Below are 17,996 nucleotides of genomic sequence, written 5' to 3'. Positions count from 1 at the left end.
CTCCCAAGTCCTCCTCAGGGCGACGGCTCACCCCTAGGCTCCACGCAGGTCAATGGTTTGCCCCCAGGCTCCACGCAGGTCGACGGCTCGCCCCCAGGCTCCACCCAGGGCGAAGGATCTCCCCCAGACTTCACGCAGGGCGACGTCTCGCCCCCAGCAGTCACAGAAGGCGATGTTTCGCCCCTGAGCTCCACAGAGGGCGACGTCTCGCCCCCAAGTCCTCTTGAGGGCGACGGATCGCCCCCAGGTCCTCTTCAGGGAAACGTCTCGCCCCCAGGTCCTCTTCAGGGCGACGGCTCGCCCCCAGGATCCCCGCAGGGCGACGGATCGCCTCCAGGATCCCCGCAGGGCGACGGATCGCCTCCAGGATCCCCGCAGGGCGACGGGCCGCCTCCAGGTCCCTCTGATGGCGACGTCGGTCCTCCAGGACCCTCAGAGGATGGCGCATCGCCTTGGGCCCTTCCCAGTCTTCCTCGATTTCACGGCGATGCTCACCGGGCCTCCGTTGTTTCCAGGCGTTTAAGGAGGCCTTCACCCTGCCACGCCCCCCTCAAGAGCAGCCACGCTGCTCACCTTGAATACCGACAGTTGTGGGTCATTATGGATTAGACTACTTAAACTCACGTTCTTGAGTCACAGGCTGTCGGTCGTTGCATTGTCATGCTGGAGAATCGCGTGGCTGCTCGAACGCCGGCATTCACAGCTGGCGTTATCTCCAAACTCCGTTTACGTTTTAGATTTTGCTTTGGACATTCGCACTCATAGTGGATAACTCGTTAAGAGCGGAATTCTTGGTTTGTTTTTGTTCACGGCGTGTGAGTTTTGTTTTTTGCTAGGCAATAAAGACAATGATCGGACTTTATCTGCTTCCGCGTCAGAAGCCTGACAATGATGCTCCTGCACACATAGCAAGCGATCTCCTGTTGGTGTGTGTGAAGGATGGACTGGAAGAACTCTCTGTAGAACTCAAAGAGCCTCCTCAGCATCCTGACATCAGGTATCTCATCCCACTGATGAACACAAATCCTCACAGACACGCCCCAAAGTCGAGCAGAAAAACCTCTCGGAAGGGTGGAGCTTATTATACCAGGACAGACAAACAAGAATTAGAGAATTAGAAATATTTATGCTTCTCCTGTCAGTCCACATAGTCACACCCACAAGGGAGCTGACACTGAGGCTGGAGTTCTTCAGTACATCTTCAGTACAGTGGCTCTCAGACAGCGGTTCTGACACAATCACCTGTGGGCTGGTGTAGAAACATCTGAAACAGAAACATCTACAGGAATTATATGACGTGAGCATGTTGAAATGGCGCAGACTACAAACATTGTTTTTTCTGGAATCCATGACATGAAGATTTAAGACTGAGCAGAAGGGAAGATTTACCCCGTGTTATTAGTGGAAAGATTCAGCGATTCACATCGTCATAAAAGATCATCGATCGAAAAAAGTGTTTTTAACATATGTGCATCGGTAGAAACTGATCTATTTATACGTAGGGATTGAAATGTAAGGTTATAAATTATGTATTAGGACTTTGAGTGTAGAGAGGAGGAGATGATGCACTGTTTAATCTGCTGTGGTTAATGTAGGAGTTTCACCTCCTGATGTTCTATATACCATTTTTTGATCTCCTGAGCTCCATGTCGGTGTCTGACCTGGAGTAGTGATAAAACCCATCAGGAACCATCAGGAGAGGTAAGAACAGTGAAGCTAGCATATAACACCACGTGTGTTAATGATTAGTAGATGATTATCATTGTTTTATTTGGTAATTGACTTTTTCTATACAGATTGATTTCTCCTGGTTTCTTGAGCGTGTTCTCTCATGCTACGTGAATATGACGTATCACAACACTACGGAGACCGAGGTGTGTCCTGAGAGTCATGCAGAATACAGATTAACATGGCAGAGGTAGAGCTGTAACTTCCTGCACACACAACAGGAAAAGAACCTTTGGTTTTATTTAATCATTTTTCTTTTTTTTTTTCTTTTTGTTGGCACTAAAAAGGTGTGTGTGTGAAAGGGTCACGTGTTAGAAATCAAAAAGCACCTACACACAAGTAAATTGATCATTTGCTGAACCAAAGTAATAAAAGTAAAATATCTGCACCATACTGAATTGCAGAGCGAGGTCCCCTGGTGGTCTAGTGGTTAAGATGCAGCGCTCTCACCGCTGCGACCCGGGTTCGATCCCCGGTCAGGGAACCATCCCCAGCCACTCTTAGTGCCGGTCCCAAGCCCGGATAAATTGGGGAGGGTTGTGTTAGGAAGGGCATCCAGCGTAAAACATGTGCCAAATCAAAACGTGCGGAGGATCCGCTGTGGCGCCCCCTAACGGGAGAAGCCGAAAGAAAGATACTGAATTGCAGAGCATCAGATTTCTACTGAATGGTGTTGTGTTGAATCAGATGGAAATCAGATGCACTGCATCGTAACAGGGAGAATCGTATAGTATTGTATAGTATCGGTAGCTGCTTCATGTGTATCTTTAATGTATAGTATCGTTGTTTATGAGTTGAGATGTGAATCGCATCACCCTCAGTTATGGAGATGCACATCCTGTGTGTGTGTGTGTGTGTGCCCAAAATCCTGCTGACTAAATGTTCACCGAATTTACAAATGTTCTGCCCAATAGAAACAGAAATTTAAATATAATTCTAGTTTTATTATATTATTGTTATTATTAATCAGGCGACTATCACAGACACCTACAGGGGTCCTTACAGAAAAGCGTCTTAACGGTTCACCGGAAACACACTACGACTAACGATTCATATTTTACAACATAAATGTATCACTTCATCAAAATATATATTCTGATTTAAAATAAATACAATAATAAATCGTAAAAAAATATATGTATTTATTTACGAATGCGTAAACACACAAGTCCCGCCTTCTTTTTCTATTCCAGCCCGCCTATTGGTCGATTTGCATTTGAGTGACCCTTCTTTCAGGAATCTCATTGGCCCGCTTGGGTGTCCGTCTCCTTTTCCTGCGTTCTGATTGGACAGGAGAGGAAAAAGACAGACGACTGCCCTTAGCCAAATCAATTTCCTGGATTGTGTGTGTATGTGTGTGAGTGTGTGTGTATGTGTGTGAGTGTGTGTGTATTTGGGGTTTTAGAGTGTATTATTAGGTATTAAATGCATTATAAATAAATATTAGTGTATAATAGAGTGTAATATCAGCAGACAGTGTAGAGGTGTGTGTGTGTGTGTGTGTGTTGAGATGGGCTCGGTGTGATCAGCTGTCCGTGGTACAGCAGGAAACCTCAGAAATAGAGTAATAATACTAAATCTGCAGTAGGGTGTAGTAGTGTAGTTGTTGTGTTTGTGTACTCGGGGTGTAGTTGTGTAGTTGTTGTGTTTGTGTACTCGGGGGTGATGGCGGCTGAACTGCTGTCTGATCTGGACAGTCGCTTTTTCGCGGATAATCTTCTGACGAGTGAAGACTGGGGTGAGTCCTGATTCATCATTATACACTGTTTATTACAGCAGTCTAGTCAAATGCAGTATTTATTGATAAACAGGGTTTAACTCGCTGTTATTTAGTGTCCATCCATTTCATACCGCTTCAGTCAACAAACCGGAAATCCGAGAATTCAAACAGGAAATAACTAATGATTAAAATAAATGAATAATAAAAGAACATGTTCACGGAATAAATGTTAGTACACAGAGCATAGTGTATAAACTGTAGTATAATAATAATAATAATAATAATAATAATATTAATAATAATAATACCAGAGATAGAAGAGAGATAGATCTTTTTTTTTAAGAAAAAAAAAGATAATTTATGATCTTGTTCATTAGAAACACACCAGAACACCAGCTTACTCCATACCACTCTGTTTTCCTCTTCACGTGTTTCATTCCCCTTACACTACAACTCTATCTGTCTGTCTATCTGTCTATTTGTCTCTGTCCATCCGTCTATGCATATGTCTATCTATCTATCTGTCTGTCCGTCTGTCTGTCTGTCTGTCTGTCTGTCTGTCTGTCTGTCTGTCTGTCTGTCTGTCTATTTGTCTCTGTCCATCCGTCTATGCATATGTCTATCTATCTGTCTGTCCATCTGTCTGTCTGTCTGTCTGTCTGTCTGTCTGTCTGTCTGTCTGTCTGTCTGTCTGTCCATTTATCCATATGTCTATCTGTCTGTCTGTCCATCTATCCATATGTCTGTCTGTCTGTCTGTCAGTCCATATCTATCTATCTATCTATCTATCTATCTATCTATCTATCTATCTATCTATCTATCTATCTATCTATCTATCTATCTATCTATCTATCCATACTGACACTGGAGACGTTATCAGTTCTATGTTACACTTCCGGCATACGAGTCGTTTGCACTGTTGCTGTAGAAACGATGGCGTATCAGAATGTTACTATACATGTGATGTGTAAAGCAGCAGTTCCAGATGTGTAATGGAGATGAAACACCGCTGTGTGAGGGTCAGGGCTGCTGGGTTTATTTATTTATTTATTACTGAAATAACTGTGAGAGATCTGCGCTTGGAGAAAGTGTAACGACGTGTCTCTCGTCTGTCTCGTTCCCGTCTGTCTCTTTCTCGTCTGTCTCATTCCCGTCTCAGATGCCTGTCTGTATCAGTGTGAGAGCATGGAGGAGGGTGAGGAGCGCCTGAAATATGACCCACTGGTGAGTCTTTTCTCTCTCACACACACCTACACCATGAGCAGACGATGTCCTGAATGTGTGTGTGTGTGTGTGTGTGTGTGTGTGTGTGTGTGTGTGTGTGTGTGTGTGAGCTAACATTACCACTTCTTTATGTCCTGTTTGATTCAGGGTAAAGTTCATGAGCTCTGATATCTCCATACACTCCCCCAGCAGGTTCCTCACCACTTTACCAGAGCGTTAGTGCTGGATCCAGCACTTAGCGATTAGCCGCAGATGTTTAGCGTACTAGGCGAGTAGGCGTGGCTGATCTAGGCTGAGGATCGCTTCTCTGAGTAGAGGATCTGCTCTATACATAAGGCTGGATGCTAACGAGCAAAAAAAACTGAGCTGTTAAAAAATACTATTTACGGAAATGTAATCACCTGAATAAACAAGAACAGGAAGTTGGACCCGATCACACTGTTCAGAACCAAATCCTGGACTTTCTGTAGGATTCAGGATAAAAAATTATTCATAATTTTACTCGGTGTGTAAAAACACCCCACGTTAGCTTGCGTTTCAGGGCGTGATTGGTGCTAGCATGGGGTTAGTGCAGGGATTAGCGCCTAGCGAAACTGCAGCGTTCATGCTAGCTCTACAGCACTCACACTGGGTTTGGTAGCTGATGGCTTTCTACTTAATAACCACTATACATGGGTCTGGATTGGCTCTGGATCAGTTGAATTGTCCATTCTGAAGATTAGCTCAATCCTGGATGAGCAGGAGATTGAACTAGCAAAAGGAATGTGGTGGTTTTAGGATCAGGTCTTAAATCATTTTAGTGTAAGGTAATGATATTTCTGGAATGTTCTTGTATAATAGAGCACCAGGAACATGGCAGGAGCTAGTGGTTAGCTAGTTGGCTGGACCTCCACCTAGACACCTGCATCCTCTAGAGATACTGGGGTGGAATGTTGTTCTATAGATCACTAGATGTGGGTAAGCTAGCTTTAGAGCACTTGTTAGCATGATTGGTGCACACACACACACACACACACACACACAAACACACACACACTCACACCTCGTAAGGAACCAGGCGGTTGATTTGAATCCCAAATCATGTTGTCGGTACAGTAGGTAACAGGGTGAGGTTGATTTTTACAAGTTGATTTTAAAGTCATACACTGAATTGTTCCTCACAGCTCGACAATGATCTGGTGCTGACCCTTGACCCAGACAACCCCATGGCACCTTGGAAACACCTGGAGAACAAACTGCTAGAAGGTAAAGATCTTTGAGGTGGATCTGGGACTGGAATGTGGGTGTGAGACTGGAGAGAGACTGCAGCAGGGTGGATGCAGTGATGATGAACACATAAGGATTTCTGATGATGGTAGTGATGAAGACTGTGGGACCAGGAGAAGGTTTTGATGCCATGAATGAGATGATGTCTAGAGATTGGTGATCTCTCTCTGTCTCATTACAGGTGACATGACAGTTATGAAAGACGAGATGACGATAGCGCAGCCTCTCCCTGTCGACATGCGTGAGTGTCTGTCTGCGCGTGTCTGTCTGTCTGTGTCTATATGTCTGTGCGTCTGTCCTTGTCTGTGTGTGCGTCTGTCCTTGTCTGTGCGTCTGTCTGTGCGGGCGTGTCTGTCTGTCTGTGCGTGCGTGCGTGCGTGCGTGTCTGTGCATGTCTGCCTGTGTCTGTCTGTGCGTGTCTGTCTGTCTGTGCGTGTGTGTCTGTGCGTGTGTCTGTGCGTGTCTGCCTGTGTGTCTGTGCGTGTGTGTCTGTGCATGTCTGCCTGTCTGTCTGTGCGTGTGTGTCTGTTCATGTCTGTCTGTCTGTGCATGTCTGCCTGTGTCTGTCTGTCTGTGCATGTCTGTCAAGTCAAGTCAAGTCAAGTTTATTTGTATAGCGCTTTTCACAACAGACATTGTCTCAAAGCAGCTTTACAGAAAACAACAGTCTGTCTGTTTCTGTCTGTGCATGTCTGTTCGTCTGTGCATGGCTGTCTGTGCATGGCTGTCTGTGCATGGCTGTCTGTGCGTGTGTGTCTGTGCATGTCTGCCTGTGCATGTCTGCCTGTGCATGTCTGTCTGTCTGTGCATGTCTGTCTGTCTGTGCATGTCTGTCTGTCTGTGCATGTCTGTCTGTCTGTGCATGTCTGTCTGTGCGTGTCTGTCTGTCTGTGCGTGGGTGTCTATGCGTGTCTGTCTGTCTGTGCATGTCTGTCTGTCTGTGCGTGTGTGTCTGTGCATGTCTGCCTGTGTCTGTCTGTGTGTGTCTGTCTGTCTGTGCGTGTGTGTCTGTCTGTCTGTGCGTGGGTGTCTATGTGTGTCTGTCTGTCTGTGCGTGGGTGTCTATGTGTGTCTGTCTGTCTGTGCGTGGGTGTCTATGTGTGTCTGTCTGTCTGTGCGTGTGTGTCTGTGCATGTCTGCCTGTGTCTGTCTGTGTGTGTCTGTCTGTCTGTGCGTGGGTGTCTATGCATGCGTGGGTGTCTGTGAGTGTGTGTCTGTGCGTGTCGGTCTGCACGTGTGATTGTGTGTGTGTACTTGTTTGTGTCTGTAAGTGTGTCTGTGCATGTGTGCCTCTCTGTCTGTGAGTGTGAATGGGTGTGTGTGTGTATACATACACCTGATGAACAGGTGTAAGGTGTCCTTCTGTTAGTTCTACTATATTTATTGACTTAATTGATAAGTAAGGTGTGTGTGTGTGTGTGTGTTTTAGTGTTCCAGGTGAAGGCCGAGCCTCCGTCTCCTTCATCCTCTTTAGCCTCCGACTGCTCTTTATTGTCCTTACCTGAAGCTCAGGTACACACACACACACACACACACACACACACACACACACACACACACACTCGCACACACACACACACACACACACTCACGCACACATACACGCACACACACTCACACACTGTTTGCTTTAAGACTTTCACTCCTAATACTACAGCTGTGAAAAAACATTTCCTCCTTGACTTCCTCCGTCTCTAATCTCTCTCTCTCTCTCTCTCTCTCTCTCTCTCTCTCTCTCTCTCTCTCTCTCTCTCTCGCTATCGCTATCGCTATCGCTATCTTCTTTCATTTCACATCCAGACCTTTATTTTGTATCCAGGATCTACCACCCGTTCTCTTCTGAGTGTGTGTGTACACGTAATACTCAAGTGTAAATATAGACATTATTGTTGATTACACAAGTAATTAGCATTAAAATAATTAATTGTTTGATCATTTAAAAATATTTAAATATGAATTAATACTTTGTTATAGTTATTTTTAACCTTTTATGTAAATTACTTTCAGAATTACATTTTAATTAATATTTTTGTCTTCGATGCTATAAATTTTTTTTTCTTACTCTTTTTGGAAATAAACAGATTGATGAAGTTTAATGTAGAATAAATATAAAATAAGTGGTGATTAATCCTGCAGCGTCTCTTTGTGTTGTGTCTCAGTTTCAGGTGAAAGGTGAGAATCCTCCCACGCCTCCTTACATGTACGGAGATGTCCTCTCACCCCCGGTTGGAGCCATGGAAGTTACCGTGGCAACCACAGCCCCGCCCCCTCACCAAGCTACATCTACACTTCCTGTTCCCACTGTAGCACAGACCACGGGTACACACACACACACACACACACACACACACACACACACACACACACACAAACACACGCCTTACCCTTAGAGATACACTCAGTGTCTATTAATTTTTCACTGGTTATTAATGTGTGTGTGTGTGTGTGTGTGTGTGTGTGTAGTCAACACTGGATCTATTCTCAGCAGTAAACCTGTGCTCCAGCCCCGGCCAGTGTGTGTGGCCGCTAAAACTCTGATCCTGCAGGGAACACCACCAGGTACAGACTCCGCCCCCTCGAGCTGATTGGCTAAAGTCTCCACACTACAGAGTGTTGCGTTTACGGATGTGTGTGTGTGTGTGTGTGTGTGTGTGTGTGTTGTTTATTGACGTCTGCGTACTCTGCTGCAGTGGTTCTGTCCCCATCGGTGTGTTTGGGTTCTGCTCCAGCCATCGTTAAAATGGAGCCCGTGTCTCCCAGCATGCACTGCACCAGCCCTACGGCCCCGCCTACCACCAAGCCCATCATCCCAGCATCCTCTCTGCCTGGAAGCAACTGCAGCGACATCGACGTGAGTGTGTTTGTGTGTGTTTCAGAAAAGTTGGAACTTCCCATACTCCCGTATTTTCCATATTCCCATATTCTCCACACCCACACTTCTGTATTCTCCACACCCACATTCCTGTATTCCCCACACCCACACTCCCGTATTCCCCACACTCCTGTATTCCCCACACCCACATTCCCATATTCTCCACACCCACATTCCTGTATTCCCCACACCCACACTCCCGTATTCCCCATATTCCTGTATTCTCCACACCCACACTCCTGTATTCTCCACACCCACATTTCTGTATTCCCCACACCCACACTCCCGTATTCCCCACACGCCTGTATTCCCCACGTTCCCGTATTCTCCACATCCACACTCCCGTATTCCTCACATTCCTGTATTCCCCACACTCAGACTCTCATATTCTCCACACTCCCGTATTCCCCACACCCACACTCCCGTATTCCCCACACCCACACTCCCGTATTCCCCACACCCACACTCCCGTATTCCCCACACCCACACTCCCGTATTCCCCACACCCACGCTCCCGTGTTCCCCACACCCACGCTCCCGTGTTCCCCACTCCCACGCTCCCGTGTTCCCCACTCCCACGCTCCCGTGTTCCCCACTCCCACGCTCTCGTGTTCCCCACACTCAAACTCCCGTATTTCCCACACTCCCGTATTCCCCACAGACACACTCCCGTATTCCCCACAGACACACTCCCGTATTCCTCACATTCCTGTATTCCCCACACTCAGACTCTCATATTCTCCACACTCCCGTATTCCCCACACCCACACTCCCGTATTCCCCACACCCACACTCCTGTATTCCCCACACCCACACTCCCGTATTCCCCCACAGACACACTCCTGTATTCCCCACACCCACACTCCCGTATTCCCCCACTCCCACGCTCTCGTGTTCCCCACGCTCTCGTGTTCCCCACACTCAAACTCCCGTATTTCCCACACTCCCGTATTCCCCACAGACACACTCCCGTATTCCCCACAGACACACTCCCGTATTCCTCACATTCCTGTATTCCCCACACTCAGACTCTCATATTCTCCACACTCCCGTATTCCCCACACCCACACTCCCGTATTCCCCACACCCACACTCCTGTATTCCCCACACCCACACTCCCGTATTCCCCCACAGACACACTCCTGTATTCCCCACACCCACACTCCCGTATTCCCCCACAGACACACTCCCGTATTCCCCACACCCACACTCCTGTATTCCCCACACCCACACTCCCGTATTCCCCCACAGACACACTCCCGTATTCCCCACACCCACACTCCCGTATTCCCCCACAGACACACTCCTGTATTCCCCACACCCACACTCTCGTATTCCCCACACTCAAACTCCCGTAATTCCCACACTGCCGTGTTCCCCACACCCACGCTCCCGTGTTCCCCACTCCCACGCTCCCGTGTTCCCCACTCCCACGCTCCCGTGTTCCCCACTCCCACGCTCCCGTGTTCCCCACTCCCACGCTCTCGTGTTCCCCACGCTCTCGTGTTCCCCACACTCAAACTCCCGTATTTCCCACACTCCCGTATTCCCCACAGACACACTCCCGTATTCCCCACAGACACACTCCCGTATTCCTCACATTCCTGTATTCCCCACACTCAGACTCTCATATTCTCCACACTCCCGTATTCCCCACACCCACACTCCCGTATTCCCCACACCCACACTCCTGTATTCCCCACACCCACACTCCCGTATTCCCCCACAGACACACTCCCGTATTCCCCACACCCACACTCCCGTATTCCCCCACAGACACACTCCTGTATTCCCCACACCCACACTCCCGTATTCCCCCACAGACACACTCCCGTATTCCCCACACCCACACTCCTGTATTCCCCATACCCACACTCTCGTATTCCCCACACTCAAACTCCCGTAATTCCCACACTGCCGTGTTCCCCACACCCACGCTCCCGTGTTCCCCACTCCCACGCTCCCGTGTTCCCCACTCCCACGCTCCCGTGTTCCCCACTCCCACGCTCCCGTGTTCCCCACTCCCACGCTCTCGTGTTCCCCACGCTCTCGTGTTCCCCACACTCAAACTCCCGTATTTCCCACACTCCCGTATTCCCCACAGACACACTCCCGTATTCCCCACAGACACACTCCCGTATTCCTCACATTCCTGTATTCCCCACACTCAGACTCTCATATTCTCCACACTCCCGTATTCCCCACACCCACACTCCCGTATTCCCCACACCCACACTCCTGTATTCCCCACACCCACACTCCCGTATTCCCCCACAGACACACTCCTGTATTCCCCCACACCCACACTCCCGTATTCCCCCACAGACACACTCCCGTATTCCCCACACCCACACTCCTGTATTCCCCATACCCACACTCTCGTATTCCCCACACTCAAACTCCCGTAATTCCCACACTGCCGTGTTCCCCACACCCACGCTCCCGTGTTCCCCACACCCACGCTCCCGTGTTCCCCACTCCCACGCTCCCGTGTTCCCCACTCCCACGCTCCCGTGTTCCCCACTCCCACGCTCCCGTGTTCCCCACTCCCACGCTCCCGTGTTCCCCACTCCCACGCTCTCGTGTTCCCCACGCTCTCGTGTTCCCCACACTCAAACTCCCGTATTTCCCACACTCCCGTATTCCCCACAGACACACTCCCGTATTCCCCACAGACACACTCCCGTATTCCTCACATTCCTGTATTCCCCACACTCAGACTCTCATATTCTCCACACTACCGTATTCCCCACACCCACACTCCCGTATACCCAACACCCACGCTCCCGTGTTCCCCACACCCACGCTCTCGTATTCCCCACATTTCCATATTCCCCACACTCAAACTCTCATAGTCCCCATACTCCTGTATTACCCACACTCCCCTATTCCCCACACCCACACTCCCGTATTCCCCACACTCAGTCTCCCGTATTCCCCACACTCCCGTATTTCCCACACCCACATTCCCGTATTCCCCACACTCCCTTATTCCCCACACCCACACTCCTGTGTTCCCCACACTCTCGTGTTTCCCACACCAACACTCCCGTATTCCCCACACCCACACTCCCGTATTCTCTGTTCCCACACTCCCATATTCCCACACTTACACATAATGATGACAATGGTTATAATAGAGATGATGATGGTGTTGGATGAATCAGATGATGATGGTGGTGTTAATGGATATGATGGTAGTGGTGATGATTCTGATGCTAATGATGGTGGTGGTGATGATGATGGTGGTGATGATTATAATGATAATGATGGTGGTGGTGATGATTGTAATGATAGTGGTGAAGATGCTGGTGATGTTGATGGTGATAGTGGTGTGTTTTAGAGGTTTATTTGACTGTCCTCCTCTTTCCTAGATGAAGGTGCTGAAGCGTCAGCAGAGGATGATAAAGAACCGAGAGTCCGCATGTCAGAGCCGCAAGAAGAAGAAGGAGTACGTACAGAACCTGGAGGCTCAGCTAAGAGAGGCACAGCAGGAGAACGAACACCTGCGCCGGGAGAACCAGGCCCTGAGGATCAGACTTGCCTCCAAAGAGGTCAGATATAAAGAGAGAAGGAGAGACAATCAGATACTCAGAGAGAGAGAGAGAGAGAGAGAGAGAGAGAGAGAGAGAGAGAGAGAGAGAGAGAGAGAGAGAGAGAGAGAGAGTGAGAGAGAGAGAGAGAGAGAGAGAGAGAGAGAGAGAGAGATGATCATGAACAGAAAGATGGATATCAAACTGTCTGTCAGATAGATGTTAATAGTGTGTGTGTGTAACAGGGTGCAGAATCAGGCAGCAGTAAGAGAGCAGTGTGTGTGATGGTCCTCCTGCTCTTCATCACCTTCAGCTTCGCTCCAGTCAGGTAAATTTCAGTAAATTTTCTCCTCATGGCCTCGAGGTTCACAAAACCAGAGTGAAACACGCCAATGTTCTCCTCCCTCAGCATCACAGACAGGAAGTTACCGTCTGCGCTGGAGGAAGGGGAGGAGCTTCATCCGGGGAGACGCCTGCTGGTGTACGACCCAGGTCAGGTGGTGGACGACAGAGTGGTGGAGGACAGGCTGGACAGCGAGGAGGACACGGGAGAGGACAGCTGGAGGAGAGGAGAGATGGACAGAGACAACTCCGACACCTTTCACTTCAGGTTCCGGCTCTTAACACTCCTAATAATTCTAGTGAACATCATTAGATCTTTCAGAAAAACATTCTCCGTGTCTCTGTGCAGGAACGTCAGCAGTGTGTTTAGCGAGGTGAAGGATCTCGTCCTGCAGGACATCGACCGCCTCTTCTCCTCCTCCGACTGCAGACAGTTCAATCGCTCCGAGTCTCTCAGGTCGGCATGGCAACCGGGGACAGCACCCCCGACCTTCTCAAGTGAGTTATATTCACCAGAACCTTATTTGTGTGTGTGTGTGTGTGTGTGTGTGTGTGTGTGTGTGTGTGTGTGTGTGTGTGTGTGTGTGTGTCAGGTTGGCAGATGAGCTGCGTGGTTGGGTTCATCGCCATCAGATCAACCGGAAGAAGTCGAACCGTAAACCCAAGATCGCTCAGAAGGCAAAAATAGCACAGGTGTGAAAACACACACACACACACACACACACACACACACACACACACACACAAATCTGGAGAAAGGGTTCCTAATATGGTTCCTCTCTTTGAGGTGTATTTAAATGTTTGCTTGTACAGAGGAAACATGTGAAGATGTCCCTGAGTCATGCTGAGAAAGTTCCTCTAATGGAAATGTGTTCCTGAAATGGTTCCTCTGGTGAAAACAGATCTGAGAACATTAGTGTGACGCTTCTCTGGTGGAAACAGCGTTCCTCAAATGCTTCCTGTAACAGACCCACGCTTCAAAAGTTTCTGTGGTAGAAAAGTTCAAAATATTTCTTTAAATTGGCAATGAAATGGTTTATGTGGCAAACATGAAACATGTTTGAGGGACAGAAGGTCAAATGGAAGGATGTTCAGACAATCACACAGACAGTTTGATGGACAGCTGAAATGAAACTATAGTGAAAGTTAAAATGTTACTGTAGCGAAAGCATACTTGAAGATGTTCTTCTGAACTGTTCTTTACTGTTCCTGAAAAGGTTCTTTAAGTGTAGACATGGTCAAATTTTTCCTGAAACAGTTCCCACATCTAAATGTTTCTGAAACTGTTTCTTTGATGGTACAAAGCTGAAAAAGTTCTTGTAGTGGAAAGAATTCTTTATTGCAAATGTTCCCTAAAGAGTTTCTCAAGGTCAGAATTTAAATCAAATGTTCCTGAAATAGCTCCAAAATGGTTCTTTAAAAAGTTCCTTTAGTGGAAACTCACTTCAAATATTTGAAATACTCTGCAACATTGTCTAACTTGGAAAATGTTCCTGAAATGGTTCATCTGGTCCAAACCTCCCTATGTAGTTCCTTAAATGGTTCCTCTATTCCAAAACCTACGTAAATAGTTCCTGAAATGGTTCCTCATGTTAAAACGGTATGTGTATTTAAAACGTGTTTTTATCTCCTCCAGCAGAAAGCTCAACACCGGAAGACCAACTTCTCACGCTATCTCCCCATCGAGACGCACCGATCTATTGAGAGGTAGGACGACTGCGCATGCTTTTCAGATTAGTGTGTGTTAAAGGAGATTGTTATACCTGTGTGTGTGTGTGTGTGTGTGTGTGTGTGTGTACACAGTCAGCTACAGCTTTTACCTGGACCTGAGGTGAGCTACAGCGACTTCCTGGATGCCATCGATCGGCGTGAGGACACGTTTTACGTCGTCTCCTTCAGACGGGTGAGAAAATGAGCGAGGAGGTTCACGTGCTAGCATGCTAATCAGTAAACGCATAGAGGGTTATATTCTCTCTCTCTCTCTCTCTCTCTCTCTCTCTCTCAGGATCATCTGCTTCTTCCTGCCATCAGTCACAACAAAACTACACGCCCCAAAATGTCCCTTGTTATGCCTGCCATGGCCGTCAACGGTATACACACACACACACACACACACACACACACACACACACACACACACACACACTCACCTTAATCATCAATCAGCTTAATTAATTCACCTCTTTACCTTCAGTAGTATTTATATCTTTGTGTGTGTGTGTGTGTGTGTGTGTGTGTGTGTGTGTGTGTGTGTGTGTGTGTGTGTTCAGAGTCGGTCTATAACTCGTCTAAGGGTGGATACGAGCTCATGATGCAGGTGGACTGTGAGGTCATGGACACCAGAATCATCCCCATCAAATCTTCTGTGGTCCCGCCCTCGTTGAGAGACACACCCCCCAACCCGCCCTCACACCACAATCACCACGGCAACCACACACGGCAAACGAGCGGGGGCGGGGCGGCGGCAACCAGGCAGCCCCTGCCTGTCAGGAGGAGGGGGGCGGAGCTTTTGATCACACAATCAGGGTCCTAATGAAACTGAGACAAATGGAAACACGTCGGAGCACACACACACACACACACACACACACACACACACACACAAACAGTAGTGGTTTTCGCCCAACTCCTGCAATTCTGCTCCTGATGTTAAAACTGTCCAAACCTCGGAGATGAAGCTCAGTAACTTCTAAATGCTTCTAAAAGCTTTAAAGTTACACTCGTTTCTATGGCAACACTGACACTTTGCAAGATATATTGCTCCCCAAACTCTCAGGATTGTTATATTACAGGGTCGAGAAACTCCGAGAGTTCCACAATACTGAGCACCAAAATCCCAGAATGCCACACTGTGTCTACAACCTCTCACAATTCTGAAATACGGGACCCAGTCTCCCAGAATTCAGCAGTACAGGTCCTCCAACTCCCAGAATTCAGCAGTACAGGTCCCCAAACTCCCAGAATTCAGCATTACAGGTCCTCTAACTCCCAGAATTCAGCAGTCCTGGTCCCCAAACTCCCAGAATTCAGCAGTACAGGTCCCCAAACTCCCAGAATTCAGCATTACAGGTCCTCTAACTCCCAGAATTCAGCAGTCCCGGTCCCCGAATTTCCAGAATTCAGCAGTGCAGGTCCCCAAACTCCAAATATTTTAGCATAGAGCTTAGCAAAATCCCACAATCCTCCTGTACAGGTTTAAGAGTTTTGTAAATGGGAATTCAGTGAAAGTCTAAACATTCCCGAATCCCTAGGTGTTGCTCCCTGAAGTCAGAATTCCGATATAACCGATTCTGTGAATGTAACCAGTATCCTGTCATTATGCCCTATTGGTCTGAAAATTTCCTTCATGTCAACAAAATCCCGTTATTTTTCAATATGGGTCAGTAAACTTCCAGAATTCCCTCGAATGGGGCATCAAATTCCCAAAATTCCTGTGAGATATTGAGGAGCGTGTCGTATATTTGTGTTTATTTATTTTTTCCGATGCCAGTCACTGTCACTTGTTTGTTTTGTTTGTGTACGTGTTTGAGTTGAGAATCGTATCTGTTTATATTTAAATGAGAATCTTGCGATCGGTGCGAATGTCAGGAAAGAAGTGAAGCTCGGAAGCGTGTGGTGAACGTGTGCGTGCGCTCGCTACAATGCGCTCTGAAAACGTAACGTAACCACTATTACCGCCGAATCTGCCTGCGCTAGGGTGTGTGGGCGGAGCCAAGCAGGCAGGAAGTGACATCACCTCTGCGCGGGAAAGCTGAAGCGAACCTTGTTATGAAGGGCGTTTTGAACTGTAATATAGTGTAAATTCAAATGTTTTTTATTGGATAGAATTGCAGCTGTGAGAGAATTCCCGACTTTATCTGTTCATTACGACGTCATGCGCTTGTATATAACGCTAACGAGTGATCACGTGCACTCTTACACTCGTTCTTAACGTCACGTTTGATTTTTTCTTCTCTTTATTTTGCGTGGTTTTTTTTTCATCTAAAACAGGTACCGACATTTACACTATATGGGCCAGAAGTATGTGGACACCTGAGCATGAGCTCTTTTTAAACATCCCATTGCTCATTTAGTCTCCATTCACTGTTCTCATGAGCTCCATTCTTCTGGGAAGATATTCCACTAGATGATTGTGGAGATTTATTCAGCTACAATTGTGTTAGTAAAGTCAGGTAGTGATGAAAGTGAGAATGTGAGAAGGTCTGAGGTGCAGACCTTTACATTCACATTCATCCCAAAGGTGTTCGATAGTGTTGGAGATCTATAGCAGGAGATCTTCCACTCCAACCCATGGAAGGCTGATCTTCATGGAGCTGGCTTTGTGCACAGGGGGCATCGTCATGCTGGAACATTTTTTAAATCTCCTAATTCAAGCGAAGGAAAAAATTCATCCAAAGCCGTCCTACACGATTGTGTGTAAAACTTTGTGTAACAGTTTGGAGAAGAAGCACATCTGGATGTATACGGTGTGTGTGGAATAATGGAAAGCTCCCAGTTATTAATGGTCTCTTATCGTACAACATTCCATTCAGACTCATCGCATTAACATGTTCAGATGGTTTTCTGATTGCTGATGTAAATACGCTTCACATCGTTTTGTAATAATTTCTAAAATGAATCATAAGCTGAGATTTTCTCAATCACTTCTCAATCACTGTTCCTTCCAGACCCACAGGAACCTGCAGAACCCATCAATAAACCATCATCTAATTAACAACGTGTCTCTCTCTCTCTCTCTCTCTCTCTCTCTCTCTCTCTCTCTCTCTCTCTCTCTCCTCTCCCTTTCTCTCTCTATATATATATCTCTACAGTGAGGAAAATGAGTATTTGAACACGCTGCTATTTTGCAAGTTCTCCCACTTAGAAATCATGGAGGGTCTGAAATTGTCATCGTAGGTGCATGTCCACTGTGAGAGACATAATCTAAAAAAAAAAATCCAGAAATCACAATATATGATTTTTTAACTATTTATTTGTATGATACAGCTGCAAATAAGTATTTGAACACCTGAGAAAGTCAATGTTAATATTTGGTACAGGAGCCTTTGTTTGCAATTACAGAGGTCAAACGTTTCCTGTAGTTTTTCACCAGGTTTACACACACTACAGGAGGGATTTTGGCCCACTCCTCCACACAGATCTTCTCTAGATCAGTCAGGTTTCTGGCCTGTTGCTGAGAAACACGGAGTTTGAGCTCCCTCGAAAGATTCTCTATTGGGTTTAGGTCTGGAGACTGGCTAGGCCACGCCAGAACCTTGATATGCTTCTTACAGAGCCACTCCTTGGTTATCCTGGCTGTGTGCTTCGGGTC

The 17,996-nt window shown here is 47.1% G+C and overlaps 1 protein-coding gene across 4 annotated transcripts; it reads left to right on the top strand.

The window, feature by feature from the left end:
• The first annotated feature begins 3,044 nt into the window (after window positions 1–3,044).
• atf6b (activating transcription factor 6 beta) lies at window positions 3,045–17,402 on the top strand. 4 transcript variants are annotated; one of them, XR_014534387.1, is made up of 18 exons: window positions 3,045–3,466; window positions 4,608–4,672; window positions 5,836–5,917; window positions 6,120–6,179; window positions 7,368–7,450; window positions 8,098–8,257; window positions 8,402–8,497; window positions 8,629–8,789; window positions 12,185–12,364; window positions 12,589–12,671; window positions 12,753–12,953; window positions 13,035–13,142; window positions 13,279–13,378; window positions 14,322–14,392; window positions 14,489–14,588; window positions 14,691–14,775; window positions 14,956–15,593; window positions 15,688–17,402. XR_014534387.1 is itself a non-coding variant. In XM_083546772.1 (17 exons), the coding sequence occupies exons 1-17, from the start codon at window positions 3,394–3,396 to the stop codon at window positions 15,216–15,218; spliced, it is 1,971 nt and encodes a 656-aa protein (XP_083402898.1). In that variant the 5' UTR covers window positions 3,045–3,393; the 3' UTR covers window positions 15,219–17,402. The 4 variants fall into 4 exon arrangements, 2 of the variants coding, with proteins under 2 accessions (XP_083402898.1, XP_083402899.1); XR_014534388.1 differs by having other exon boundaries at window positions 15,626–17,402; XM_083546772.1 differs by having other exon boundaries at window positions 14,956–17,402.
• Window positions 17,403–17,996: the final 594 nt, after the last annotated feature.

This window comes from Silurus aristotelis (genome assembly GCF_946808225.1).
Source record: "Silurus aristotelis genome assembly, chromosome: 7".
Lineage (NCBI taxonomy): Eukaryota > Metazoa > Chordata > Actinopteri > Siluriformes > Siluridae > Silurus > Silurus aristotelis.
The sequence above is the reverse complement of the archived record's forward strand: the minus strand, read 5'-3'. Positions and strand labels throughout refer to the sequence as shown.

Coding starts and splice junctions, on each gene's coding strand:
- atf6b (XM_083546772.1), top strand. CDS start 3,394: ATGGCGGCTGAACTGCTGTCTGATCTGGACAGTCGCTTTTTCGCGGAT. Junction 13,143..13,278: donor AATCGCTCCGAGTCTCTCAG/GTCGGCATGGCA, acceptor TGTGTGTGTCAG/GTTGGCAGATGAGCTGCGTG. Junction 13,379..14,321: donor AGAAGGCAAAAATAGCACAG/GTGTGAAAACAC, acceptor TATCTCCTCCAG/CAGAAAGCTCAACACCGGAA.